The sequence below is a fragment of the Felis catus genome, chromosome F1 (assembly GCF_018350175.1).
Source record: "Felis catus isolate Fca126 chromosome F1, F.catus_Fca126_mat1.0, whole genome shotgun sequence".
NCBI lineage: Eukaryota > Metazoa > Chordata > Mammalia > Carnivora > Felidae > Felis > Felis catus.
Genome location: NC_058384.1, coordinates 63,915,784 through 63,943,742, shown reverse-complemented (window position 1 = coordinate 63,943,742; position 27,959 = coordinate 63,915,784). Strand labels below are relative to the sequence as shown.

Here is a 27,959-nt window from a genome sequence, read left to right as displayed (position 1 = left end):
TACCCCAGCCTGAGCATGTGGGAGGAGTCTGTGGTACCAGATATAAACAACCCTCCCTGGGACACACACACACACACACACACACGTGCGCGCGCGCGCGCGCGCACGAGTGCACAAGCAGGAAAGCTGTGGTAAGCACTTCCTCTTTCAGCCTGAGGTCTGAGAGAAGATCATCATGGCGGGTCCAAAGAAACACCCAGATGACTGGGTGCTACGGTCCTTCTCCAGGAAACCACAGAAGAGTCAGCCGCACGTATTCTCTCCCTTACTGTGGACACATCTCCTCTTCCTGCTCGTGGGTAAGTCCACATTGCGGCCACCGCCGCTTGCTCGTGGTGTCCCTCTGGGGCCGGTCACATTCTTTGCTGGTAAACTCAGGAAACTCTTCTCTTCGTGGTCATTCTGCGGGTTCCACCTCATTCCCAGCTGTGTCTCCGTGTGTGAGTGCGTGCACAGTCACTCACCATGAGTAGACGGCATCCTAGCCCCAGTCTCAAACAAGTCTGGGCTCAGACTGTGTTCCTCTCGCCCTCACATTTTCCTGCTGAGAAATGCTGAGTGGTGAGTTTGCTCCCCACACAGTGTGGACAGAATGCACAGAGAGATACGGAAGTTTCCCCTGATGACTAGCCACCCCCCTTTCTTCGGGACACATAGAACTCCTGGAACTTCTTTCTACGTCCTGCTATGTTTATCTTCTATCCCAAACTTCAGGCTTCCCTGGGGATCTGGAGATGGTCTGGTGGCACTGGGCTAGGTGGCTGCTCTCTGAGTGTCCTTTTCTCCTCACATCCTACCTCCCCATCAAGGCCCAAGTCCTGCAAGTTTCTGGGAAACGTCTTTCAGCAGCATGGCCAGCAGGCAGAGCTGACCCACTACCCCAGGGAAAGTCTCAGCCACCCGGTGTGGTGGCATCTACTGTCCCCTGGTAATCCTACTTTCCCCAGGGCCTTGGAGCACGGTACAGTAGCATAGGGACCTGAAAAGTAGTGGGAGTAGGAGGGGAAGGCAGTGAGGGGAGTTCTAGAAGAATTCCCAGATGCATATATGGAGGAGAAGGGCCTAGATTCCAGGGCTGGGGTCAAGTCTGAACTCTCCTCATCTTCCATTTTCATCATTGCTCACCATAAAAATATTAGAAGCATCACGGCTCTTTATATCCACACCCAACTCTTGGGGTGCTCCTTGGTTGTGTTGGATAAACCCGAAATTAGCCAATGCAATGTCACCCAAGCCTCAGGTGACCAACAGGTCAATTTCCAGGCAGAGAGGCATCTCCCTCTGTCTAGCTCCACCAGACGGGATAACCTCAAACTTCCCTGTTTTGGTCTAGCAGGGAGTTACCTTGATGCTTCTGTGGATCCAAGGAGTGGTTTCAGGAACTTAGGAGACAGTAGGGTGAAAAGTCCTTCCGTTTTAGTGTGTCAGGGAGCAGAACGTCCTGTCCCCTGTTTGGAGAGTAAGGATTCCTGTCCCCTTCAAGGTCCTTCCAGCTGGACTAAGAATCCAATTGACATGAGACAGATTAACAGGAGAAAATACAACTTAATAGTGTATGTATGGGGAATCCACACAGACACGGAATTTCAAAGACAGGCAAAATGAGGTCTGTATGTCATCCCAAACTAAGGAGAAGGGGGCAGGGGTCTGGGACTTCCGAGGGGAGGCGAGTAGTTCACAAAGTAGTAGGCGACAAAGAGAACAGATGTTTGGTAATCAGATGTTCGCCGTGCCCTACAGATGGGTCACGCAGATCTGATTTATCTCTGCTCATAGCCCTTATCCTGGGAAAGACCCCAACTTAGAGTCTTCTATGTAGTGAAGGGAGGGGCAAAGTTTCTCTTGAGCCCACACGGTCTCGATCGCCTTCAGCTCAGAATAACCTTCATGCCAAGGTGGCTTACCTTGGGCCAGTCGGAAACATTTGAAATTAAATCCTTGTTCTGTTACTTCCTAGCTGTGTGAGTCTCTGCGTCTTAAGTAGAGAATGTGATTCATAAATTGAATCATGCAAGACTCTCTTAATAGATTAAAAATGATACATGTCAGGGCTCGGTGCCTAGTTGGTAGAAGCTAATTGTTATAATGATCACTAAGTGGCTTATTTGGAAACTAGTAAAGGCAGAGAAGCCAAATTCAGTTATCACGACCGTTGAATGCCGTTTGACGATTTGCCACAATAGTTCAAATAGTTCGAAATAAGGTGGCTGATAACTGTTATGTAGCATTGTTTGCTTCACCAGGTAACAGGGTTTGACCGACACGAACCGCCTCCCGTTCCCCTTGCTGACAGTCTGGGACCTTTGCTGATCTTTGATGTGAAGAGAGAGCTGACCGACCCTGTTGTCTCAAGCAAATAGTTAAAACGCTTGAAATTTTAGCTCCTCACCTGTGAACAAAAAGGTGGGGGGGGGGTGGCTAGTCACCAGGTAATTTTGAGGATTGAATGAGGTGATTTCTCCATGACGTAGCAATCGCCAGCATCTTCCAGATGAGAAGAGCTCTCTGTAAGGCAACTTCAAGCCAGCATCGAAACCAACCAAGTTTCTCCCTTCTGACTACCCCCCAGAATTCACCTGAAGTGACCTAGCCTAGCTTGTCCAAGGTCCCTAGCTCTGCGTCCTTCCTAGCTGCCTCTCCACAAGGTCCAAGTGCTTGGATGATGATGGATAGAGACCCCTCCACACACACACCTGATCTACACCAGTCTGGGTGTCTCTTCTCGATATCTGCATAATTCTGTACCCTCTGGGTATTCAGAGCATGCCTCAGCCTTTTTCCATCAGTCCAGGCTGTACCTGGGCCTTTCCCCTCTCTCTCTCTCTTTCTCTAACATTTTTTACTTATTTTTCCGCCCAGATTCCTGGAGTAATCTGGGTCCTGAACCCATCTGATCTAGTCCGGAGTTTTCAGAGGACTCTCCAGAGCCTCAGAAGTCCTTGAATCTGGGGATCCAGGTTGGGGTCACCCAGCCGACATTCCCAGGGCCCCTACAAGGAAATGAGCTACCTCGGACAGATGCCAGGCCTCTGGAAGCCGTGGTAACAATGTTTACCGGGGATCTTAGTCTCTCCTGAGATGAGGCAATTAGGAGAGGATTCGACGCTACTTACTATCCCGAACCCCAAACCTTGTTCCTAAGGACAGACCAGATTTCTCTGGCCAAGGCAAAGCCAGTCTGAGATCCCCTGGGCCATGAGGGAAAGGAAGAGTGAGACAGATGCTCTGTTTGTTGCTAACATCTTATGAAAATTCTTGAGCCCAGAGAAAGCTTGAAAGAATTTTACACTAACACTCAGATGCTTCCCACCCTGGATCTGCCATCACTTGGATTTCATTCGCCTTCTCACACACCTGTCCATCTATCCACGCTGTTAGGCATCCATCTCGCCATCGAATTTTTAAAAAGGTGCTCCTTTTTTTTTTTTTTTTTACCTCTTTTGTTCTTTATGATTTACAGCAACGTGATTTTATTCCAACCCTACCATCTCTGTTCATTCACACCCATAACGAACATTTCTGTCCTATAGATGAATAAACTGATTCTCAAAGAAATTCAAAAATTCACCCAAAGTCACAAGGCTAGTTTCCCTGCTGGGACAGAAACCTAGAATGTCTGTTTCACTCATTATTGTAGATGCATTCATGGGAGAAAGTGAATGAAAGTTAATTTGGGGAATGAATGAATGATTTTGTTAGGCAACAAGCCTAGAGGAAGGAGGACTGGCATTTTATTTCATTTCTCATCATCTGGGATTTATTCCCACTATGTTTTTATTGAATGAGTGAACGAATGAATGAATGAATGAATGAAGGCTGACTTGAAGAGTCCAGCTGCTCCTCCACTCCCTCTTCTGTCGTTGTAGGACTAGAAGCCTCTGGAAAGGACTCACCCCCAACAGTGGTGCCAGGGATTCTAGGGGGTTCAGTGACTTTCTCCCTGAACATTTCAGTGGACACAGAGATTGAGCACGTCACCTGGAATGGTCCCCAAAAGGCTCTTGCTTTAGCAGTCACAGAAACACAAGTTATCATTATGGACAAAAGCTACCAGAACCGACTGAACATCAGCTGGAACTACTCCTTGTCTATCAGCAACCTGACTTTGAAAGACGCAGGATCCTACAAAGCCCAGATAAACCGCAAGAATTCTGAAGTCACCATTGATGAGGAATTCATCCTGCGTGTCTATGGTGAGTTCTAGAGGGCTTCTGTGGGTTTTGATCTTTTGGGATTTTTTTTTATGTTTATTTCTTTATTTTTGACAGAGAGGGTAGCAGAGAGAGAGAGGGAGAGGGAGAGAGAATCCCAAGCAGGCTCCACGCTGTCAGCACAGAGCCTGACGCTGGGCTCGAACTCACAAACTGCGAGTGAGATCATGAACTGAGCCAAAATCAAGAGTCAGGCACTCAACCGACTGAGCCACTCAGGTGCCCCTAATCTTTTATTTTTGAAAGCAGATTTTTTTTTTCTCTCCAGCAGTTTATCCCTCAAGGACAGATAGGACTATCTTGTTGGTCACTTTCATCCGGTTCCATAAATATAGATGTCAGAGTGAAAACACAGACAAAATAGGTTTAAAAGCCGTTTGTATTCTCTTTTCTGTAACCCTGTTATAATACCCTTTACCCATCTATACTAGTTTGCTAGGGCTGACATAACCAAATACCACAGACGGGGTGGTTTGTTTTTTTTTTTTTTTTCAACGTTTATTTATTTTTGGGACGGAGAGAGACAGAGCATGAACGGGGGAGGGGCAGAGAGAGAGGGAGACACAGAATCGGAAACAGGCTCCAGGCTCCGAGCCATCAGCCCAGAGCCCGACGAGGGGCTCGAACTCACGGACCGCGAGATCGTGACCTGGCTGAAGTCGGACGCTTAACCGACTGCGCCACCCAGGCGCCCCAAGGGAGGGGGGGTGGTTTAAACAAGGGAAACTTATTTTCTCACGGTTCTGGAGGCTGGAAGTTCAAACTCAAGATATCAGCAGGTTGGGTTTCTCCTGCGGCCTGGCTTCCAGGCTTGCCAATAACTACCCTCTCGACACGTCCTCACACGGTCCTATCAAGAAAAGAGAAGTTAAAAAGTGTCCTTTTAAATAAATTGTTTACTGGTTAATGTATAATCCATGTAAGTCATTCTTTATTTTTAGGTTTTTTATTTTAATTCCAGTATAGTTAACATACAGTGTTCTATTAGTTTCAGGGTACAATATAGTGATTCAACACTTCTGTACGTTACTCAGTGTTCACCAATATGAGTGTCACCTGTTCCCTTTGTCCCCTTCACCTGTTTCACCCATTCCCCCACCACGCCTCCCTTCTGGTGACTAGCAATTTGTCCTGGAGGGCTGAGAGTCTGTTCCTTGGTTCCTAATTTCAACTTAATTCCCTCTTTATATTTTTTTAAGTCTGTTTATGTATTTTGAGAGAGAGCGCGCGCTAGATGGGTGGGGGAGGGGCAGACAGAGGAAGAGAGAGGGGAGAGAGAGAGGGAGAGAGAGGAAATCCCAAGCAGGCTCCACCCTGTCAGTGCAGAGCTCAGTCCCACGAACTATCAGATCATGACCCGAGCAGAAATGAAGGGTAGGACACCCAACTGACTGAGCCACCCAGGCGCCCCCCCCCCTTAATTATCTCTTGAAAGGCTCTGTCTCCGAATTCAGTCACATTCTGAGGTACCGGGGATCAGGACTTCAACATACGAATTTTGAAGGGACACGATTCAGTTCATAACAGTCTGCCCTCTGGTCCCCCCAAAACTCACTTCCTTCTCATATGCGAAATACATTCATTCCATCTCAGCAGACACCCCACTATCAATTCTAAGTCGAAAGCTTATCTAGATATCATCTAAAGCATTATGGGTGAGACTTGAGATGTAATTTGTCTTGAGGCAAAATTCCCCCCCCCCCCCCCCGGGCTGTGAAGCTGTAAAACCAGACAAGTTATCTGTCTCCATACTGGGATGGTAGGATAGACATTCCTATTCCAAAAGGGAGCAATAGAAAAGAAGAGAGCGGCCATGGATCCCAAGGAAGTCTGCGATCTAGCAGGTCAAATTCCATTAAATTTTAACCTTTAAGAACAATCTTATTTGGCCCTATGCTCTATCCTCTGGGCCCCCTGGGTGGCCGCGCCCCCCCCCCCCTCCTTGGCCCTGGGCAGCAACCCTGACCCCTGGAACCAAGAAGGAAATCACCCCACCAACTGCCCCTGGGCCTGGGCCCTCTAGGCCAGGGGGGGCAAAGGCAGTGGCAGCCCTATCCACCTCTGAACTGCTCTTGGGCATATTCTTCCCTCTTCTCGAAGGATAAGGCATGATCTCAACTGTGTAGCTCTATTGGCCCATCCTGTAGAATCCCACAAGTGTGACAGCGTTTCTTAATTTTGTCCCACCTCTGTCCCTTCAGTGCAGGCTGGAAACACTTCTGCTGATAGAGTTGACTAAATCCATGAGTTACACTGTAATCTCTTCAGCAAATGTTGTCTAGCTACACCTTATAGGCTGAGAATTTTCTAAATCTTCAAGTTCTGGTTCCTTCTTTCTCAACACTTCCTCCTTCAATTTATGGCCCTCCTCTAAAATTTTACGACAAGCAGAAAGGAAAAACCACATAGTGCCCTCAATACTTTGCTTAGAGATCTCTTTAGCGAAATACTCAAATTTATCATTTAAATGTGCCACTTTCCTTTTTTAAAGTTTGTTTCTTAAATTTTTTTTAAGTTTATTTCTTTCGAGAGAGAGAGAGAGTGTGCATGTGTGAGCAGGGGAGGGGCAGAGAGAGAGAAAGGGAGAGAGAGAATCCCAAGCAGGCTCTGCACCGTCAACGCAGAGCCCGACCCAGGGCTCAAACCCACAAATCATGACATCATGACCTGAGCTGAAATCAAGAGTTGGACGCTCAACCAACGGAGCCACCCAGGCACCCCTGAATCTGCTACTTTCTACAAAACACTGGAACGCAATTTTTCTAAATTCTTCACCACTCTGTGACGAGTGGGTCACTTCCTCTAGTGTCCAATAACATGTTCCTCAGTTACATCTCATACCTCGCCAGAAACACCTGTAGGGTTCATATTTCTACCAATATTCTGCTCATGATAATACCCTGTGTGACTCTAGGATAATGGAAGCTTCCTCTTCAGCTCTCCTCTCTTCTTTCTGAGCCCTTACCAGAACCAACTTTAACATCCACATTTCTACAGTCTCTTGAGGACAGTCTAGGCTTTTTCTAACACATGCTTCAAAACCCTCTAGACCTGTATCCATTAGCCGAGTCCAAAGCCACTTCCACATTTTTCGGTGTTTGTTACAGCAGCAACCCATTTCTGGTACCAAAATCCATACTGGTTTGCTAAGGCTGCCATAACCAAGTACCACAGACAGTAACTTTAACAATAGAAGTTTACTTTCTTGCAGCTCTGGAGACCAGTCAAGATGTCGGCAGGTTGGGTTTCCTTCAAAGCCTCTCCCTTTGGCTTGCAAATAGCCACCTTCTCTCTCTGGGTTCTCACACAGTTGTCATTCTGTCCGTGTTGTCTGTGTCCCAGTCTCCTCTTCTTAAAAATTTGTTAATGTTTTTATTTTATTTCTGAGAGAGAGAGAGAGAGAGAGAGAGAGACAGAGAGCGAGCGGGGGAGGGGCAGAGAGAGAGGGGGACACAGAATCGGAAGCAGGCTCCAGGCTCTGAGCCATCAGCACAGAGCCTGACGCGGGGCTCGAACTCACGGACCATGAGATGGTGACCTGAGCCGAAGTCAGACGCTTAAGTGACTGAGCCACTCAGGTGCCCCCTCTTCATGTAAGGACACCAGTCATATTGGGTTAGGGACCATTCTAATGACCTCATTTTAATTTAATGACTTCTCTCTCCAAACACAGTCCTATATCCAAATAAAAACATATTCTTAGGTACTTGGAGTCAGGGCTTTAACATCTGAACTTTGGGAAGACACAATTCAGCCTATGACACCATCTTTCTATCAGGTACGTTTTTTTAATTGATTTCTAGAGGGCTCCGCATATTAAGAAATAGAATTCTATGCTGCGAATAGAAATAGACTGAATCAACTCTATCGAATCAATGATCGATTCTATAATGAATCAATGTGCACCGACATACAATCCCCAAGATATAGTGTTAATTTTTTTTTTAAATTCCAGCATAGTTAGCATCCACTGTTATATTAGTTTCAGGCATACAGTATAGTGATTCAGCAGTGATTCAACACTTCATACAGCACCCAGTGCTCATCACACGTGTAGTCTTTTTTAAATGTTCGTTTATTTACTTATTTTTGAGAGAGAGAGCACACATGAGTGGAGGAATGGACGGGAGAAAGGGGGTCAGAGGTTCTGAAGGGGGCTCTGCACTGAGAGCGGTGAGCCTGATGTGCGCTCGAACTCACAAACCATGAGATCATGACCTGAGCCAGTCAGATGATCAACTGACTGAGCCACCCAGACACCCTCATCATAAGTGTACTCTTAATCCCCTTCACTTAGTTCATCCATCTCCTACCCACCTCCCCTCTGGCCAGCCATCAGTGTGTTCTCTGTAGTTAAGCATCTTTTATTTTTTTTTTTGTTGGTTTTTCTTCTTTGTTCATTCTGTTTCTTAATTTCCACATATGAGTGAGATCATATAGTATTTGTTTTTCTCTGACTGACTTATTTCACTTAGCTAAATACTCTCTAGAGCCATCTATTGTTACAAATGGCAAGATTTCATCTGTTCTTATGGCTGAATAATACTCACTTATATATACCATATCTTCTTTATCCATTCATCTACCGATGGACACTTGGGCTGTTTCTGTAATTTGGCTACTGTAGATAATGCTGCAACAAACGTAGAGGTGCATATATCTTTTCAAATTAGTGTTTTCATATTCTTTGGGTAAATACCCAGTTGTGGAATTACTGGATCATATGTTAGTTCTATTTTTAATTTTCTGAGGAACCTCCATACTGTTTTCCGCAGTGGCTGCACAAGTCTGCATTCCCACCAACAGTGCACAAGGTTCCTTTTTCTCCACATCCTTACCAACACTTGTTGTTTCTTGTGTTTTTTTGTTTTAGCTATTCTGGCAAGTATGATATGATGTCTCATTGTAGTTTTGATTTGCATTTCCCTGATGATTAGTGTGATGACCAACTTTTCTTTTCTGAGAAAGACAGAGAGAGAGACAGAGAAAGAGAGAATGAGCAGGGGAGGGGAAGAGGAGGAAGAGAGAGAATCCCAAACAGGCTCTGCATGGTCAGCAGAGCCATAAGATCATGAGGGTCAAAATCAAGAGTCGGTCGCTTAAACAGCTGAGCCACCCAGACGCCCCAAACATCTTTTCATGTGTCTGTTGGTATCTGGATGTCTTCTTTGGAGAAATGTCCGTTCATGTCTTCTGTCCATTTTTTAATTGGATTATTTGTTTTTTGGGTGTTTAGTTGTATAAATTCTTTATATATTTTGGACACTAATCCTTTATCGAATACGTCATTTGCAAATATCTTCTCCCGTTCAATAGGTTGTCTTTTCGTTTCGTTGATTGTTTCTTTTGATGTGCAGAAGCTTTTTATTTTGATGTAGTCCCAATAGTTGATGTTTGCTTTTGTTGCCCTTGCCTCAGAAAACATATCTACAAAAATGTTGGTATGGCCAATGTTAGAGAAATCACTACCTGGGCTCTCTTCTAGGATCTTTATGACTTAAAGTGTCACATTTAGGTCCTTAATCCGTTTTGAGTTTACATTTGTATATGGTATAAGCAGGTGGCTCAGTTTCTTTCTTTTGTATGTAGCTGTTCAGTTTTCCCAACACTATTTATTGAAGAGATCGTCTTTTTCCCATTGAATATTCTTGCCTCCTTTGTCGAAGGCTAATTGATATATAATCATGGGTTTATTTCTGGGCTCTCTATTCTGTTCCATGCATCTCTGTGTCCATTTCTGTGCCAGTGCCATACTGCTTTGATTACTAAAGTTCTGTAGTATATCTTGAAATCTCGTATCATGATACTTCCAAGTTTGTTCTTCTTTTTCAAGATGGCTTTGGCTATTCGGGTTCTTGTGTGATTCCATACAAATTTTAGCATTGTTTGTTCTAGTTCTGTGAAAAATGCTGTTGGTATTTTGGCAGGGATTGCATTAAATCTGTATATTGCTTTGACTAACCTGGAAATTTAGTAATATTTGTTCTTCCAATCCATGAGCACGGAATATCTTTCCATTTATTTGTGTCTTCTTCAGTTTCTTTCATCAGTGTTTTACAGTTTTCAGAGTACAGATCTTTCACCTCCTTGGTAAAGTTTATTCCTGAGTATTTTATTAATTTTGGTGCAATTGTAAATGAGATTGTTTTCTTAATTTCTCTTTCTGCTGCTTCATTATTAGTGTATAGAAATGCGATGGACTTCTGTATATTGATTTTGTACCCTGCAGCCTTACTGAATTCATTTATCAGTTCTAGTGGCTTTTTTTTTTTTTTTGGTGGAATCTTTAGGGTTTTCTATACATAGTATCATGTCATCTGCAAATAGTGAAAGTCTTACTTTTTTGTTACCAATTCAGATACATTTTATTTCTTTTTGTTGTCTAATTGCTATGGCTAGCACATACAGTACTAGTTTGAATAAAAGTGGTGAGAGTAGACATCCTTTCTTGTTCCTGACCTTAGCAGAAAAGCTCTCAGTTTTTCACTATTAAGTATAACGTTAGCTGTGGGATTTTTTATATATGGGCTTTATTTTGTTGAGGTGTGTTGCCTCTAAACCTACCTTGTTGAGGATTTTTATCATGAATGGATGTTGTTCTTTGTCAAATGCCTTTTTTGTATCTATTGAAATGATCAGATGCTTTTTTATCCTTTCTGTGTTTATGGGATGTATCATGTCATTTGATTTGTGAATATTGAACCACCCTTGCATTCCAGGAACAAATCCCACTTGATCATGGTGAGTGATTTTTTTTAATGTATTGCTGGATTTGGTTTGCTAATTTTTTGTTGAGGATTTTGGTATCTATGTTCATCAGAAATATTGACCTGTAGTTCTCTCTCTCTCTCTCTCTCTCTCTCTCTCTCTCTTTGGTAGTGTCTTTATCTGGTTTGGAATCAGGGTAATGCTAGCCTCATAGAATGAATTTAGAAGTTTCCTTCCTCTTCTATTTTTTAGAATGGTTTGAGAATAATAGGCATTAACTCTTCTTTAAATGTTTGGTAGAATTCATCTATAAATATGTCAAGTCCTGGATTTTTGTGTTTTGCGAGTTTTTTGATTATTGATTCAATTTCATGGATGGTAATCAGTCTGTTCAAATTTTCTGTTTCTTCCTGATTCCGTTTTGGGAGGTTATATTTTCTAGGCATTTATCCATTTCTTCTAGATTGTGCAATTTATTGACATATAATTTTTCATAATATTCTCTTATAATCCTTTGTACTTTTGTGTGTCAGTTATTTATCCTCTTTCATTTCGGATTTTGTTTACTTGAGTTTTCTCTCTCTCTCTCTCTCTCTCTCTCTCTATCTGTCTGAGTCTAGCTAAAGGCCTATCAATTTTATCGATCTTTTCAAAGAAACAGCTCCTGGTTTCATTGATCTGTTCTATTGTTTGTTTGTCTGTTTTTTTTTTGTTTTTTTTTTTTAATTTTTTTTTTCAATGTTTATTTATTTTTGAGACAGAGAGAGACAGAGCATGAACGGGCGAGGGGCAGAGAGAGAGGGAGACACAGAATCGGAAACAGGCTCCAGGCTCTGAGCCATCAGCCCAGAGCCCGACGCGGGGCTCGAACTCACGGACCGCGAGATCGTGACCTGGCTGAAGTCGGACGCTTAACCGACTGCGCCACCCAGGCGCCCCTTGTTTGTCTGTTTTGAAGTTTTGATTTCATTTATTTCTGCTCTCATCTTGATTATTTCTTTCCTTCGACTGGTTTGGGGTTTTGTTTGTTCTTCTTTTGTAGCTCCTTTAGGTGTAAAATTAGGTTGTTTATGTCAGATTTTTCTTGCTCCTTGATGTAGGCCTATATTGCTATAAACTTCCTTCTTAGAACAACTTTTGCTGCATCCCAAAGATTTTGGACTGTTGTGTTTTCATTTTCATTTTCTACGTGTATTTTTTTTTATTTCCTCTGATTTCTTGGTTGACTCATTCATTGTTTAATAGCGTGTTATTTAACCTCCATGTGTGTGTATTTTTTCCAAATTTTTTCTTGTCATTCATTTCTAGTTTCATAGTGTTGTGGTCAGAAAAGATGCAGATATGACTTTGATTTTTTTAAGTTTGTTGAGACTGGTTTGGTGGCCAAGTATGTGACCTATTGTGGAGAATGCTGATGAGCACTTGAAAAGAATGTGTATTCTGCTGTTTTAGGATGAAATGTTGTGAATATATCTATAGATCCATCTGTCCCAATATGTCATTCAAAGCCATTTGTTTCCTTGTTGATTTTCTGTTTGGATGGTCTATCTATTGATGTAAGTGGGGTGTTAAAGGCCCCTACTAGTATTGTATTACTATCGATTACTTCCTTTTCTTTATGTTTGTTATTAGCTGCTTTATGTATTTGGGTACTTCTATGTTGGGTTCATTAATATTTACAATTGTTATATATTCTCATTGGATTGTACCCTTTATGATTACACAGTGTCTTTTTTCTCTTGTCACACTCTTTGTTTTAAAGCCCATTTTGTCAATTATGTAAGTATTGCTTTGCCAGCTTTTTTTTTCATTTCCATTCACATAATCAATGATTTTCCATCACTTCACTTTTAATCTGCATGTGTCTTTAGGTTTGAAATGAGTCTCTCATAGGCAGCATATAAATAGATCTTGCTTTTTTTTATCCATTCTGCCATGCTATGTCTTTTGACTGGAGCTTTCAGTCCACTCACATTCAAAATAATTATTGACAGGTATGTACTTACTGCCATTTTGTTGTTTGTTTTACGGTTGTTTTTGTAGTTCTCTTTCTTCTCTGGCTCTCTTCTCTCACCATTTGTTGGCTTTCTTAGTGATATACTTGGATTCTTTTCTGTTTATTTCTTTGCATATCTATCACTGATTTTTGATTTGTGGTTACCATTAGGTCTATACACAACATCTGTTTCATATAGCAGCCTATATTAATTTAATGGTCATTTAATTTTGAACCTATTCTCTACTCATCTCCCTCCCACATGTTAGGCATATGGTGCCATACTTTACATCTTTTTATTTTGTGAATCCTTTGACTAATTTCTACAGATAAATTTATTTTTATTGCTTTTGTGCTTCCTACTTCTCTCACTCCTACTTATGATCTGTCCTTTCCAAAGAGTCTCCTTTAACATTTCTTGTGGGGCTGGTTTAGTAGTCATGGATTCCCTTAACACTTGTCTGGGAAACTCCTTGTGTCTCCTTCTATTCTGAATAATAGCTTTGCCTGATAGAGTATTCTTGGTTGCAGGTTTTTTCCTTTCAGCACTTTGAATATATCACGCCACTCCCTTTTGTCCTGCAAAGTTTCTACTGAAAAATTAGCTCATAGCCTTATGAGATTCTCCCTTGCACGTAACTGTTTTCTTTTCTCTTGGTGTTCTTAAATTATTCTCTTTATCACTACTTTTTGCCATTTTAATTCCTATGTGTTTTGGTGTGGACGTCCACGGGACATTTTGGGGGGCTCTCTGTGTCTCCTGGATCTGGATTTCTGTTTCAGAAATCAGATTCAGCAAGTTTTTGCTATTATTTCTTCAAATTCTCTTCTCCTTCTGGGATCCTTATAATGCTATTATTACACTTGATGGTGTTGCTGAGCTCCTGGTCTATTTTCTTTTTTTCTAATTATTTTTTTCCTCTGTTCAGCTTGATTGTTTTCCATTACTTTATCTTCCATGTCACTGATCTGTTCTGCTTTCTCTGGTCTTTTTATTCCATCTGTGTATTTTTAATTTCAGTTGTTGGGTTCTTCTTCTCTGTGTGGTTCTTTTTATGTTTTCTATCTCTTTTTTAAAGAGAGGACTTCCACTCCACTGAGGTCCTCCACTCCTCTCAAGTCCAGTGAGTATGTTTATGACCATTACTCTAAATTCTTTATCAGACATACTACTTATCTCCATTTCTTTTATTTCTGTTGCCATGATTTTGTCTTGTTCTCTCATTTGGGACATAGTCTTCTGTTTCCTCATTTTATCTAACTCTCTGTATCTGTTTATATGTGGTAGGAAAGTCAGTTTCATCTCCTGCTCTTCAAAGTAGTGGCTTGGGGTGCCTGGGTGGCTCAGTCAGTTAAGCATCCACCTTCAGCTCAGGTCATGATCTTACAGCTCATGAGTTCAAGCCCCATGTCAGGCTCTGTGCTGACAGCTCAGAGCCTGGAGACTGCTTCAGATTCTGTCTCCCTCTCTCCCTGCCCCTCCCCTGCTTGTGCTCTGTCTCTCTGTACATAAAATACAAATAAACATTTGGAAAAAGTAGTGGCTTTATGAAGAAGAGGACCTAGAGTGCCCTGCAGTGCAGTGTCTCTTGTTCACCAGAACTTGGAGCTTCAGGGGTGTCTCCTACGTGTGTTGTGTATGCCCTGCTGTTGTGGCTGAGCCACTTTTGCCTTCAGTCCAGTCATCTGCAATGGCTGTCCTTTCCTGTTGTGGGCAGGGTTTGGTCCTTGTGTTGTTAGTGGGCCAATCTGGGGCCCTGGCCTTGAGTCAATTCAGACCAAGCATTTGCCAGAGATGCAGTAGCACTGAACTGCAGGGTGCTTTCCTTGTTTTGTTTCCAGAAAAGCTTTCATTGGTGGGCCAGGCCTGTAGTCAGACCAGATGTCTGTCCCCGGCCCATTGCTGGCCCCTGCTGGCACTGCTTGCACACTGCCAGGCTTGTGGCCTCACTTTGGATGGGCTCCACCCAAGAGTGCACTGGAGGGGGCAGGGCCACAAGAGAAAGCAGGGGCAGCTTGGCAGCATTATCAAGGTTTGCGCTGGTTGGTTGCAGAACGGGACCTGTAGCCAATGGGAACCAGGCAGGCTGGGTTGGAGGGGACAGATCTGCAAAAGCGGTGGGGCCGGAGGAGGAGGGATTAGTGTGGAGGACAAGGTGTCTGATGTTAGCAAGGTTTGTTCAGGTCTGCCGTGGGAGGGAACCTAGAACAGAGGCATAACTGGAGAGGGCATATCTATGGGAGAATGCAGGGGTGGAGTGTGTGGCTAGCAAGTTAGGTATTAAGTGTTGGCCCTACACTGGTTCCCACAGGTGTCCATGTGTCTGGGCTGGCGGGCCAGGGAGGGATGTGATTTCCACCAGCTCCCTCGTTCCTGGAGAAGCTCTCAACAATCTCTGCCCCTACAGCACACACTCTGAGATTAGTAAACAAATGTCTTTCCCATATATTACAGGAGTTTCAAACTGCTGCTTCTATGTTGTATCTCCAGAGCCGTTTGTGGTGCTGCCTTTTAAGGGCAGGTACTCAGTTTCCTCTCCCCCTCCCAGAGCTGAGCCCACTGACTTTTAAAGTTTCAGGTGTTAGGGCACCTGGGTGGCTCAGTCAGTTGAGCATCCGACTTCAGCTCAGGTCATGATCTCACAGTTCGTGGGTTTGAGCCCCAAGTCAGGCTCTGTGCTGACAGCTCGGAGCCTGGAGCCTGCTTCAGATTCTATGTCTTCCTCTCTCTCTGCCCCTCCCCCACTCATGCTCTGTCTCTCTCTTTCTCAAAATTAGACATTAAAAAATAATGTTTAAGTTCCAGGTGTTAAGCCCCACTGATTGTAAGAACTCATGAAATTAGGCCCCACTGTTTTTCAAAACTAAATGTGTTGAGGACTCATCTTCCCTGTATGAGAGTCTGTTTCTGTCCCCTCTTGCACCTTCCCTCCCTTGGACAGTCCTGTGTGTCCATTTAGCTCCCAACTGCATCTCTGCCCTCCCCACCCTCTTTGATGTGACCTCTTCTATATATTTAGCTGCGGAGAGTTTGTTCTGCTAGTCTTCAGGTCATTTTCTGGGTTATTTACGTTGATGTGGGTGCTGCCTGGTTGTATCCATGGGACAAAGTGAGCTTGGGGTCCTCTTACTTGGGGTCCATCTTCCCCAGAAATCCAATATGTTGTTAGATTTTTAAAGGGTTCAGAACAGTATATATAGTACGCTATCCTGTATGCATCTATACCTAGGATATTTCTAGAAAGATCAACAAGAAATGCCTCGGAATAATTCCTGGGGAGAGGAAATAGGTGTCTGGGACAAGATAGCTTGCTTTTTAAATTATATACTCTTTCGTGTATCTTTTCAATTTTATGTATTACTAATTCCCCAAAAAAGCAAACTTAAACACACACCTGTACACACACACACACACACACACACACACACAGTGGATAGGGGAAATGGAACAAACGGGAAGGAAAGGACTAGGAAGGAGTTCTGGAAGCACAATGGGTCATAAATTCAGATCAAAAGACAAAAGGAACTCAAAAATCTAAAGGCAGAGCTCCCTACTCCACAGTGTTTGGGGCTGACTCATTTATCCATTTATTCACCAAACATTCAAGAGTGACTTTCATGGGCCGAGCCTGTGTTAGACGTCCAGGCACAGGCATTGGCCCTGTCCTCAAGTACTTCAGATACTGATGGGGAGGGGAGTAATCAGTCATGTTGAGTCACGGAAATAACACCTGTCGAGGATCTATGGAAATGTAGAAAAGAGGCAGTCTAGCCTGAAAACTTCCCCTTGAAAGATGCTGACTTCTTCCTTCTCTGCCTAGCTCTTCTGTCATCATCACCTTCTTAGCCTTGTCCTGCTGCAGAAGGAATGTGAGTAGTCTCATTGCTGTTGTCCATACAGAGCAGGTGCAGGTGCCTCAAGTTGTCATGAAGTCCGTGAACATGTCTGATGGTGCCTCCTGCAACATTACCTTGATTTGCTCTGTGGAGAGGGCAGGGACAAGTGTTCTGTACAGCTGGACCCCAAAGAACACCCATGCTTCTGAATCCCATGGGGCCTCCACCATCACCATCTACTGGATGCCATGTGACCCAGACCTGCCATACACCTGCACAGCCAGGAACCCAGTCAGCCAGAGCACCTCCGGCCCCATCCATGTCCGGCAGTTCTGTACAGGTACAGGTTCCACTTGGGCCCTCCTGGCGATTCTAGAAAGTCTGAGTAGCTATGGAACCCTGCCAGGGTTCTGGCAGGACACAGGTGGAATAGGGAAGCAAGAAGATAGGCTTGAAGACCCCTTGTACTCATAATCTGAGGCCTGAGAGAGACTGACGGGGCATGTAGGAACTACCAGGGAACTGAAACTCTAAAGGTAGAACAAGGGAAGGGAAGAGAGTTTGGATGAAGAGATCCAGTTTGTTCTTTGCTTGGGTGGGGGTATCCCCTGGGGTCTCCTCAGAAGGTCAGGAAGGGCAAGAGAGGACTGGGTATGTGAAAGGCAGAGCCAGGTGCATATCTGTCTGTGACAAGTGTTCCGCAGGGATGCCTCGTGATAGGAAGGGAAAGGGGGTGTGGGCAGGAGAGCATGTGGGACTTCAGTCTCCTTCAGGCAGGCTGAGGGTTAATAGGGACAGTAACTAAAGTCACAATGTCTCATCTCTGATTGCAGCTCCGGGAGCCTCCAGAGGAGGATCAATGGGGGAGACAGTGGTGGGGATCCTCGGGGAGTCAGTCACCCTCCCCCTAACACTCTCGGCCAGTCACTACGTGAACAACATTGTCTGGATGTTTAACACATCTATTATCACCAAAAAGCAGGAAGTGAAGCCCAAGATTCCTGACAAGAACTCTGGCCAAGACTACTCCCTGAGGATTGGCCAGCTAAAGATGGAGAATGCTGGCCACTACTATGCCTATGTGTGTTCAAAGGCCTCCAGAGTCATCAGCAGAAAACATTTCACCCTGCTCATCCACCGTGAGTTTCTGAGCAGAGCGCTAAGCATTAGATTCCTTCCCTGAAATGTTTCTCCTCTTTGCTGCTTTCCCTGCTTCCTGCTTCCCTCAAGCCTCTCCTCCTACCAAAATGCCTCAGGCCACCTGAACAACTATTGGGTCCACACCAGTCAACTCACAGGAGGAAAAATTTTTAACCAGCAGCTGGGCAAAATCCACCTTCCAATGTCCCCCTTCTAGACTTCCAGTTAGGTCTCCACCATCCAACTTTCAATACTCACCACTGTTTTCCTGCATCGCTTAGCGTTTGTTTGTTTGTTTTTATAGAATATTATCATTTTTGAATAAGAGAACAGCTGGCTGGAGTGGAATTGGAGAAGACTGAGGAGAAAGCCTTTAGTGTCCAAAGACCCTCTGACACACACCCCCCCCCCCCCCCCCCACGAGGGCTGCTTGGCTCTCCTGTCATCACATCCCCTGCCTGGGTTTGTGGATGTCTAAGTAGCTGAAAAGAGTCACTGTCCATGGTTCTGCTAAAGTATGCTGGAAGTCAGCTAGTCCACGTCGATAGCAGCTGTGACTCAAATCTAATTTTTTTTTTAAGCAAGAAGATTTAGTAAAAATAATAATGCATTGGGAACAACTGATGCCCATCTTACATTTCTGTTAAAATTGCTAACATTTATTGGGCACTAACTCTGTGTCAGTGCTGCACTCACCTCTCTACACTTTATCTCCTGAATAAAAAAAACTTAGACGATGGCACCTCAACACATAAACCTTGAAGAGTCTTTGGAGCGCATGGAATGTTGTGCTTACTTGTGTGGAAGGGTTTGCTCGTCCTTCACAGGGTACTCCATAGAATGATGTGGTATCTTTGTTTTTCTACTTTTTATTAACTCCTTTAACATCCGAGCATCCAAGCATCCAAGAGTTAAACTGATATGTCTGAGATTTCATGGCCACTAAGGGAAAGGCCAAGTGCACTCCAAAATGTCTGTGACTCCTGGAGGCACTTTCTCAGCCCTAAGGCAGTTCCAACACACAATTTCATGAGCATATTCTGAATGAGTAAAGACGTGGTGACTGCCCAGTGGGTGGGCCTGACTCTACATTAGGTCTTTCTCCCCACACAGGGAGGCTGAAGAAGCCAAAAGTTACCGGGAGCCTTGAGCTCACTGAGGATGGCATCTGCAGGGTCAGCCTGACATGTTCAGTGGAGGACAGTGGACACAATGTGACATACTTATGGACCTTCCTACAGAAAGGAACTGTCATGTCCCAAGGGGGATCTCACCTCAATATCTCTTGGAGAAGTGATGAAAATCATCCCAACTTCACATGTACCACCAGGAACCCTGTCAGCAAGAGCTCCCAGTCATTTCTTCCCGGTGACATCTGCCCAGGTTGCCTTGGATCCAAGAGTCTGCATTCTGAGTGGTTCTTTATGAAGTGCAGCGAAGGAGTGTGGGCGAGAGTACTTTAGAGTAGCACATTCCAATAAAAATATAATGGAAACCACACATGGAATTTACCTTTTCTAATAGTCACATTAGATAAAGCAAAAAGCAACAAGTAACATTAACTTCAGTAATATATTTTGTTTAACCTGCTATATCCAAATATCATCATTTCAATATGTAGCCAATATGCAATTATCCTTGAGATAATTTACATTTCATGGTGTGCTAAATCTTTGAAATCTGGTACGTTTTTACACTAACAGCACATCTCAATTCAGATGCCAAATTTTCATGGGAAGTACTTGATCTGTATTCAGATTTCACAAAACTTAGAGTTGAAAAGCTAGGTTTACATATCCAAGTTGCTCCAAACCTACTTATCAGGTTTTTCAATAAGAAACTGAATAGCCATACTTCAATTTCAATTTTTAAAAATTAAATAAAGTAAGCAATTCAGCTCCAGAGTCAACCTGGCCACATTCCAATGGCTCCTGCCATGGCTCGTGGCCACTATACTTGAGAGTAGAAGCAGGAAATGAAGCCCTGGTGGCTCTTACTAGATGCCAGGCACTAGTCTAGGTCCTTGTGAGTTTTAACACAGTCAGCTTTACAATAATCTTATGTGGCAAATATTCTTATCATTCTCCATTACATGAAGAAACCGAGACTCAGAAAGTATAAGGGACTTGAGCAAGGCCACACAACAAAAGCATGATTGAAACCCTGAGCTCTGTGCTCTGTTCTGCTCTAGAAGGAAGTAGAAAAAAGGAAGGTTTACCTAGAATGTGGCAAGGCTAGGTCAGGCTATCAGATGGATTTAGAGCCCAATTAAGTGGGAATTTTGACTCTGTCTTGAGCCTGGAACTGCCCTTATATCATTGACAGAAAGGAGCAGTGTAGTGTGATGGATAAGGGTGTTTAAGAATCAGGCAGCCTACGTTCAAATCCTGTTCAGGATGAACTCTGCGACACTGGGCAAGGGGCTCTACCTAGAGACAGTGTCTGTCATAAGACAGACTATAGCTTCTTGTCCAGAACAATACCTGCTCAATGAATAGTTGTAGAATGAATGAAAAGGAATATGCTCTGCAATAGCATGAAATTTTAAGAGGCAGGTAGGATGGTCATTATGCTGTGTCCACTGATTGTTCCAACCTCTCTACCATTATTTATACTAATACCATTCATTTCCTCTCCAAAGGGCACGAGAGAAACATGAAGCTCTACATTGGACTCTCCTTGATGTCTCTTATTCTTCTGTGCTTTGGGATCTCCATCTGGTGGTGCATGTGGAAGCAAAAAGGACGGCGTGGGTTTCTGAGATCAATGGCATCTGCCCTAGACCATATCCTGGGACCTTTGCAGGCTTGTCTGTCCTCTCATGATCCCCCCTCCCCCACACTCCTTTCCACACCCACCCCCACCCCTCCTCCGTCTATCCGAAGACCTCATTTCTTCTCAGAGTGATGGGGAGGAGGGGTGCTCGTTGTGGGGAAGGCAGGGAAGGAACTGGCCTTAGGGACAAACATTACCAGAGACTCAAAAATGACCAGAGCTCTCCATTTCTCACCCCTACTTTGTCCTTCGAGCCAGCTTAGTTCTTTCCTACTGACCCCAGCTGATGGGTGGGGTGGAGTGTACCACAACACAGCAATTGCTCTCTCCAGACGCACACCTACTAGGAGATAATGCCACCGGGAAGAGAAAAAAGAGGTTTCCCTCCAACTCTCATTTGAAAGATCTCTGATTGGCCTGGCCTCGGGTCATGTGACCATGGCTTGGCCCAATCACGGTGGCCAAGGGGATTAGCTATTATGATTGGCAGCTCCCTCGGAATCTCATATTGCAGTGAGTTCCCAGTGAGTTCTAGTTCCCAGAAAGAACCTATTGGTTAGAACACGTGGGATCCCTGGAATAACTGATGCGAGCCAACAAACCAATCTGAGGAGTGGCTACCACAGATGGGGCAGAGGGATGGCAGGAGGCTCCAGGGCCGCCTTCTCAGCTGAAGATGACCTTAGACTCTGGTCGCCCTTTCACGTAGGTTCCTGCTCACATCAGGGTTCACCTCCTCCCTAAAGCCTTTTCCTTGGCCGTGTCCCCAGAAATCTCTCCCCGTCTGTTTCGACGCTCACGAAATCAGACGCCTCTCTCCTCACAGCCCTACTGATAAATCTTCTCTACTTTGGTTTCTCAGACTCAGTCCCAGACTCCAGCTCCAACCAAGCTGAAACCCCAGCGGATGCGCCAGGTAATATCACCAATGACACAGGCTATGGGGTCCCTGGGCCCGATGGAAGCTCCAAGGCCTGGCTATTTATTCTATGTGGTCTGCCAACCAGCGACATGAGTATCACCCAGGAGCTTGTTAGAAACGCAAATCTTGGGCCCCACCCCAGAATACTGAGCTCTAGTCCGCATCTTTACAAGGTGAATCATATACCTGTTAAAGTCTGAGAAATAATGTGGTTTGGAGAAGGAAGGCGGTTTGGGGTACAGAAACTACAATGAGGTTGGACTCCAGAAAGAAGGTGACCAAAGCTAGGAGAGGCAGCCTGCCCTCTGGGGTCTCTAGAGCTCCTCAGGCTTTGATCACTATCACTTGAACTTAGCCTCTGATGAGGGTGGAGTCATTTTCCTCATTCTGAGAATGGAGACACAAAGGCCAGATAGAACGGCAAATCTGCGGCAGAAGCCAAACTAAAACCCAATGAAAATTAAACCCGTGAGACCGTCTAGACACCTATGACCCAAGAGCATCACTGAGGAAGTAGTTTCCCAATTTCTGAAAAAGCTAAGGCATGCTTTCTTCAAACAAAATACTGCGCAACACCCCAACAGCACAAAGTGTGTGAAGGTGGGCCTGTCCTGACAGGTGTTGGGGTGGTGAGCTGAGATGCCTGCGTCTTACCTTCCCACCCCCGTTCCCATCCCTTGGTGTCCTCAATTACCACCTTGAACTCTAAGCTCTGGAGTTCTAAGGAATCCCCAGACTCCACCCACTCAAACAAAGCCTGCTTTTAAAAACCCCTGGTAACCCCTCCTGGAGGAGATCCCCCATGGAGATGTACTAAGAGGAGGGACTGGGTGGGAGGCCAGGGGCTCAAATAATCCAACAGTGCAGGCTTCTCTGAAGAAAAGTATAACCAAGAGAAAGGGGCCAAGAAACAGGACTGAGGCTAAGGGTGGAGCTTCCCACCAGCTACCTCCTCACAGCTGGCAGGGCAGACCCTGGTCTCCCCCAGCCTGTGCCCTCATTCCTTGGCACCCTGGGCACAGTAGGAGGAGTAAGGTAGTACTGGGGACACCACTGTCACCCTCCCCAGCGCACCTTTCCTCCACTCCCATGGTCTGCTTCTTTAACCTCTCCACCATCTCTCCAAAGCCTCTCCATCTTCTGTCACTGCCTAGGTTCATGCTGTCACCATTTTTTTTGTTTTATTGAATAGGATTTTTTTTTAATTGAAAACTCATATAGTCACATGGTATACAATGAAATCTCCCTCCAAATCCCAATCTCCTAGTCTCTCCAGCGGCCTTCATTGTTGGGATGTATTTCTAAATCCTTTCAGAGCCTTTTAATGCATTTACAGGCGTCAGATACATTTGTGCGTGCGTGCATGTACGTGTGTGTGGTGGGTGTGTGGGTGGGTGCCCTTCATTTAATTACACATATGGAAGCAATCTGTAACATTTTTCTGAAACTTGCTTTTTGAATTTAACAGAATATCCTAGTAATGCTAATATATGTATATGAAGACTGTCTCCCATTTATTCCATCCTACGGATGTGCCTTAATTTATTTCACCAGCCCTCATCACTAGACATTCCCATTCCTTGTTACTTCTTCCCTAAAATAGCGTACTAGTTTCCTAACTGGCCATGCCTTCTCCTTTCTATCCCTCCTCCTTCAAGAGCAGGTCTGGGGCACCTGGGTGGCTCAGTTGGTTAGGCATCTGACTCTTGATTTCAGCTCAGTTCATGATCTCACAGTTGTGAGATGGAGCCCCACGTCAGGCTCCTGGTTGGGCAAGGAGCCTGCTTAAGATCCTTTCTCCCCTCTCTCCCTTTGCCTCTCCCCCGCTCACTCACATGCCCATGTGCATTCTCTCTCTCTCTCTCTCTCTCTCTCTCTCTCTAGAAAAAATAAAAATAAATAAAAAAATAAAGAAAAGCAGGCATAATGACCTTTGTGTTTTCCCGGAGTACCCATCATGGCACTTATGATGGTTCACCCAATGGGGCCACTTCTGCTCCCTGAGAGTTGCTAAGTCGTCACACGTGAATGCTTGAAGGGAAGGAGGAAGGGAGAGTGGGATGGAACCCCCTAAGGGAAGACTGGAGAACAACCTCTCCTCCAGTTCTTAAGGCCTCACCCGGGGTAGAAGTCAGAGTAGCTTGGCTCCTTCCACAAAACAAGAAAGAGGCGGGGGCGGCCATACTTTCTACCGACCCTGCACAATGTGTTCAAAACTCACCGCTGGCCACACACTGTGCAACATGCTCTCCCAAGGGTATGAGAAGCTGGACACTCTTCTCAAGACTGCCAAGCAACGGTCTAGGCCCCCCTCTGCCAGCAGCTCTGACAGCAGTGGAACAACCGAGGAGACGACAGACATGGTCAAGGCTGGAAGATACCAGGAGGACGCTGGACCTGACTCAGCTTCTGAGAGGCAAGCAGAGTACGATCTTGTCATGCTGAGGAATGCACCTGCACCTACGGCCCAAGACAACACGGTGTATGCGCAAGTATTCCTCAACTTGCAGGTGAGCCCTTTTGACCAGTACACCTTCCCTCCTCCTCCAGTTCTAACACCATCCAATATCCTGGATGACTTAGTCCCCCCACACGGGGAGCCAGGACCAGCAGCACACGAGCAGACAAGTGTGGCTCTGCTCATGTTAACCAAACCTTGGGATCCCTTGGAGTGAAGGAGCTCGTCCTTGGCTCCCAATCTTGGGCCATTAATAAGGGAGATGTCAAACAACCAGAAGCACTGTACCCACCGCACTAAGACAGCCACCGCCCTCTGTGTGAAATCTAAACCTGGTGGCTGTCCCCTCTCCTTAGGGGCTGAGAGTGACACCCTGAAAAGCTCTCATCTGGTGAGTACAGATAGTCTGATGTTGATCTGTTACAGGGAAAGACCCTAGTTCCTCAACAGAAAGAGGGTTCGGCCACAATCTACAGCTGTATCCAGACACCCCAGAAGGTGAGAACAATTTTCTCTGTATCCCGAGGCTCTTAAAGTAAGGAATTATTGTGCAGACCATTTTAACTGAAAGTCCTAGATTCCCATGGCAAAGGAGCTTAAGTCCTACCCACTGTCCCCCCCCCCCCCCCAGACACACTCCGTGGTCAATAGAGATGCTTACACAAATGTTTCCGATTTATATCTGTTTGGCCAAAGGCTGAACATTTCTAATTGAATTAATAATATTTTATACTGATTATTCTTACCACTAACTAGCATAAGGGGCTGCAAACACAAATAGTGTATAATCTATGTATATTTCTAAATCTATTTCTTTTCTTTTTCCTTTTTCTATAGCTAATCTTTATTGCTTACGTTGTGCCAGGAATTGTGCTAAATGCTTCACAAGTTGTTGTTGTTGTTGTTTTTAATGTTTACTTATTTTCGAGAGGAGGAGAGAGAGAGAAAGAGAGAGAGCAAGCAGGAGAGGGATAAAGAGAGAGGGAGACAGAATCTGAAGCAGCTCCAGGCTCTAAGCTGTCAGCACAGAGCCCGAGGTGGGGCTCGAACTCACGAACCGTGAGATCATGATCTGAGCTGAAGTCGCATGCTTCACCAACTAAGCCACCCACATGCCTCGTAAATCTATTTCTAACCCATCTCAATCCACCAAAATGGCAATTTCCCCAAATAATTAGAAATTAGCCAAGAATCCAATGCCAAGATGTTTTGGAGAATGTGCCATTAACTACAACACATTGGTTTTATTGTGGTGTTAAAAGATCCCTTAATGGTAGAACTTACCATTAAATAATAATAATAACCCACTTTAACACGAAATTTTACAGTTTACAAAACATTGATATTCTCGCGTGATCCTTAGGACAGCTCTATAAATGTGCTGTCATCCCGAAGCCGAGATCCGGAGAAGTTAAATTTGCCTAAAGTCATACAGATAGTAGTTGGACTTTAAGTGTTAAAAACCACAAGGAGCTTTAAAATAATCCTGAGTAATCTTAAACAATTAACCTTGGCTTGAATCTAGCTGCCTGCTTCACTTTCACTTCCCTGAGAACATTGGGTTCATATATACTTTTGCTTTCAAATCTCCAGAATTCCCTCCCTGTTTTCCTCCTTGTTTTAACATGTCCAAACAAGATTTTTTAAATGAGTATTTTATTTATTTTGAGAGAGAGAGAACATGCAAGCAGGGGAGAAGCAGAGAGAGGGGAAAGAGAGAACCCCAAGCAGGCTCCAAGCTCAGCGTGGAGCCCAACATGGGCTCGATCTCACGACCCTGAGATCATGACCCGAGTCAAAACCAGGAGTCGGATGCCCCACTACCTGAGCTGCCCAGGTACCCCCAAAACAAGACTTTAAAAAAGAAGAACCCTCAAAGCTTTTCAGTTATGCTACTACCCTGTGATTGATGAATCAATCAGTAGACATTTATTGAACACCTTTGGTTTGCCCAGAACTGGGCTGAGGGCTCTGGGGATTCAGATGTGTTTAAGGCACCATCCTAAACCTTGAAGACCTGTTGTCTTATTGGCTTTTGGTGGAGGAGTGGAGCCACTTCAGTCACCTGCAGGGGCAAGGAAAACACTCTACATTAGTTGGGCAGTTCCCAAGCGTTTTCCAGATGTTGGAAGTGGAAGATACCACTGCACTGAGGTAGACAGGAAAGACTCCACGAAAAAATTAATTTGAATTAGACCTTAAAAGATGGAGAGAGGGGCGCCTGGGTGGCTCAGTCCGTTAAACATCCTACTTCAGCTCTGGTCATGATCTCGTGGTTCGTGGGTTTGAGCCCCAAATCGCGCTCTGTGCTGATAGTGCAGAACCTGCTTGGGATTCTCCCTCCCTCTCTCTCTCTACCCCTCCCCCACTTGGGTACCCACATTTACACTCTCTCTCTCTCTCTCTCTCTCTCTCTCAAATAAACTTGAAAAACTGGACAGAATTTGCTCAGTAAAAGTTTGTGCAGATGTGTAGCTCAGTTCAACCATCATTGGCCTCCTGTCCTGTCTTGTGGGAACGTGGCCTATGCTGAGCCAGTAAGGGATGTCACCTATGGCCTTGAGGCCACACCTGTACTTTTCGCTGGATTCTCTCTGACCTGGCCCCCTGTGTTTGGGCCAACACTGGTCAATCTTAAAGTCAGGGATGTCAGTCCCTGCTCTGAGTTTCAGAATGGCCTGGAGTCCCCACGTGTCCGGTCAGTGGTACGTGGGTCCCACCCCAGGGACTCCAGACCCCTGCAGCCACCCTCATCCACAGCCTAAGTGGAAAGCAATGCATTTCCCCAGCCAAGGTCTTAACAGGATTTATCCCTTGCCTTCAGAATTTTGAGGACCCGTCCTGATTCCGGGTCCCCTAAGGCTGTCGTTGCCCACTCGGGCAGGAAATTCTCAAACTTATTTTCTGACCCAAGTCCCGGCACGACATCTCGAAGGTTTATGCCACCGTCAAGCTATTGCCGGCCCCCCGCCTCCCCTGCTCCCTGCATCTGCTCACATCTCAACTGTTCCTCAGAGCCCTCCCTGAACAGTCTCTGACAAGGAGTCCTCAGAACCCTGGGACCACGAAGGCCTACTGGTCTGGGCCATGACTTTGATCCATGATCTCTGCCACCCGAAATAGCTTGACATCTTTACATTCTCCAGCTGGGGCAGAGGCTGAGTTCATGAGACCATGGCTTCTTGAGAGCGAGGCCTTTTATTGTCATTTTTGTAGCCCCTCACCTTGCAGCGCTAAACTGTCCTCTCTCTCCCTCACGGAGAACCTAGCCAACTTCCCATTAGGAGAGTCCCATAAATGCCTGCCGTCAGCTCGATGGATTGTTCCATTGCTGGGCCAGTCCATAGGATCCGCCTTCTACACCATGGACCAATCTTAGCCTGGCCTCACCTCCCTCTCTCGCCGGCACAGGGGCGAGGAGACCAGCGCCTCCCAGGCTTTATTAACCATATTCTTGCGTGTCTTTTGGCTCACAGGTGGTGCCACCACCACAGAATGATCAGGAGTCTCCTGAAACCCCTACCTATGAAAATTTGGACTGAAAAGAAAAGCAGCTGCTGCTTCTCTCCCTGTGGTCGGAGAGGGTTCTGGACTGTGTAGGGCCTGGCGCTCTTACAGACAGAGCACTTCAGAACTGCCTTCAGCATCTCAAAGGTGCCTGGATTTGACCCTCGCCCTTCCTTTCACCGTTGTAACTTCCCAAGTCCATGAACAGATCAGACACAGGCTCCTTCTTGGAGTCCCTGACCTTCAAGATGCCCCTGCTCCATCCATCTCCACGCAGGCTCAGTTTCCCCCCTCAGTTCAGATGCACCACCTTAGAGCTTTGCCAAGGCTGGCCACATGTGGCTGAAAGGGCTCTGGACCTTCACACCATCTTCTAAACAGGTGATAAAATGGATCCAACAGATA

At 45.1% G+C, this 27,959-nt stretch overlaps 1 protein-coding gene across 4 annotated transcripts; it reads left to right on the top strand.

Annotated features, from left to right (window-relative positions):
- The first annotated feature begins 134 nt into the window (after positions 1-134).
- Positions 135-27,959, top strand: LY9 (lymphocyte antigen 9). 4 transcript variants are annotated; one of them, XM_006943032.3, is made up of 10 exons: positions 135-299; positions 3,867-4,193; positions 16,817-17,092; positions 17,586-17,891; positions 19,006-19,275; positions 20,534-20,701; positions 21,530-21,583; positions 23,846-24,099; positions 24,474-24,545; positions 27,524-27,959. In XM_006943032.3, exons 1-10 carry the CDS (start codon positions 176-178, stop codon positions 27,587-27,589), a joined length of 1,917 nt encoding a protein of 638 aa, XP_006943094.2. In that variant the 5' UTR covers positions 135-175; the 3' UTR covers positions 27,590-27,959. The 4 variants fall into 4 exon arrangements, with proteins under 4 accessions (XP_006943094.2, XP_006943095.2, XP_044904776.1 ...); XM_006943033.3 differs by having other exon boundaries at positions 136-299; positions 20,534-20,641; XM_045048841.1 differs by lacking the exon at positions 19,006-19,275 and having other exon boundaries at positions 136-299.

Excerpts from the sequence above, each read along its gene's own strand:
- LY9 (XM_006943032.3), top strand. The coding sequence starts at position 176 with ATGGCGGGTCCAAAGAAACACCCAGATGACTGGGTGCTACGGTCCTTC. Across the intron at positions 300-3,866 it reads TCTCCTCTTCCTGCTCGTGG|GACTAGAAGCCTCTGGAAAG; the intron begins GTAAGTCCACAT and ends CTGTCGTTGTAG. Across the intron at positions 20,702-21,529 it reads CCTGGGACCTTTGCAGGCTT|ACTCAGTCCCAGACTCCAGC; the intron begins GTCTGTCCTCTC and ends TTGGTTTCTCAG.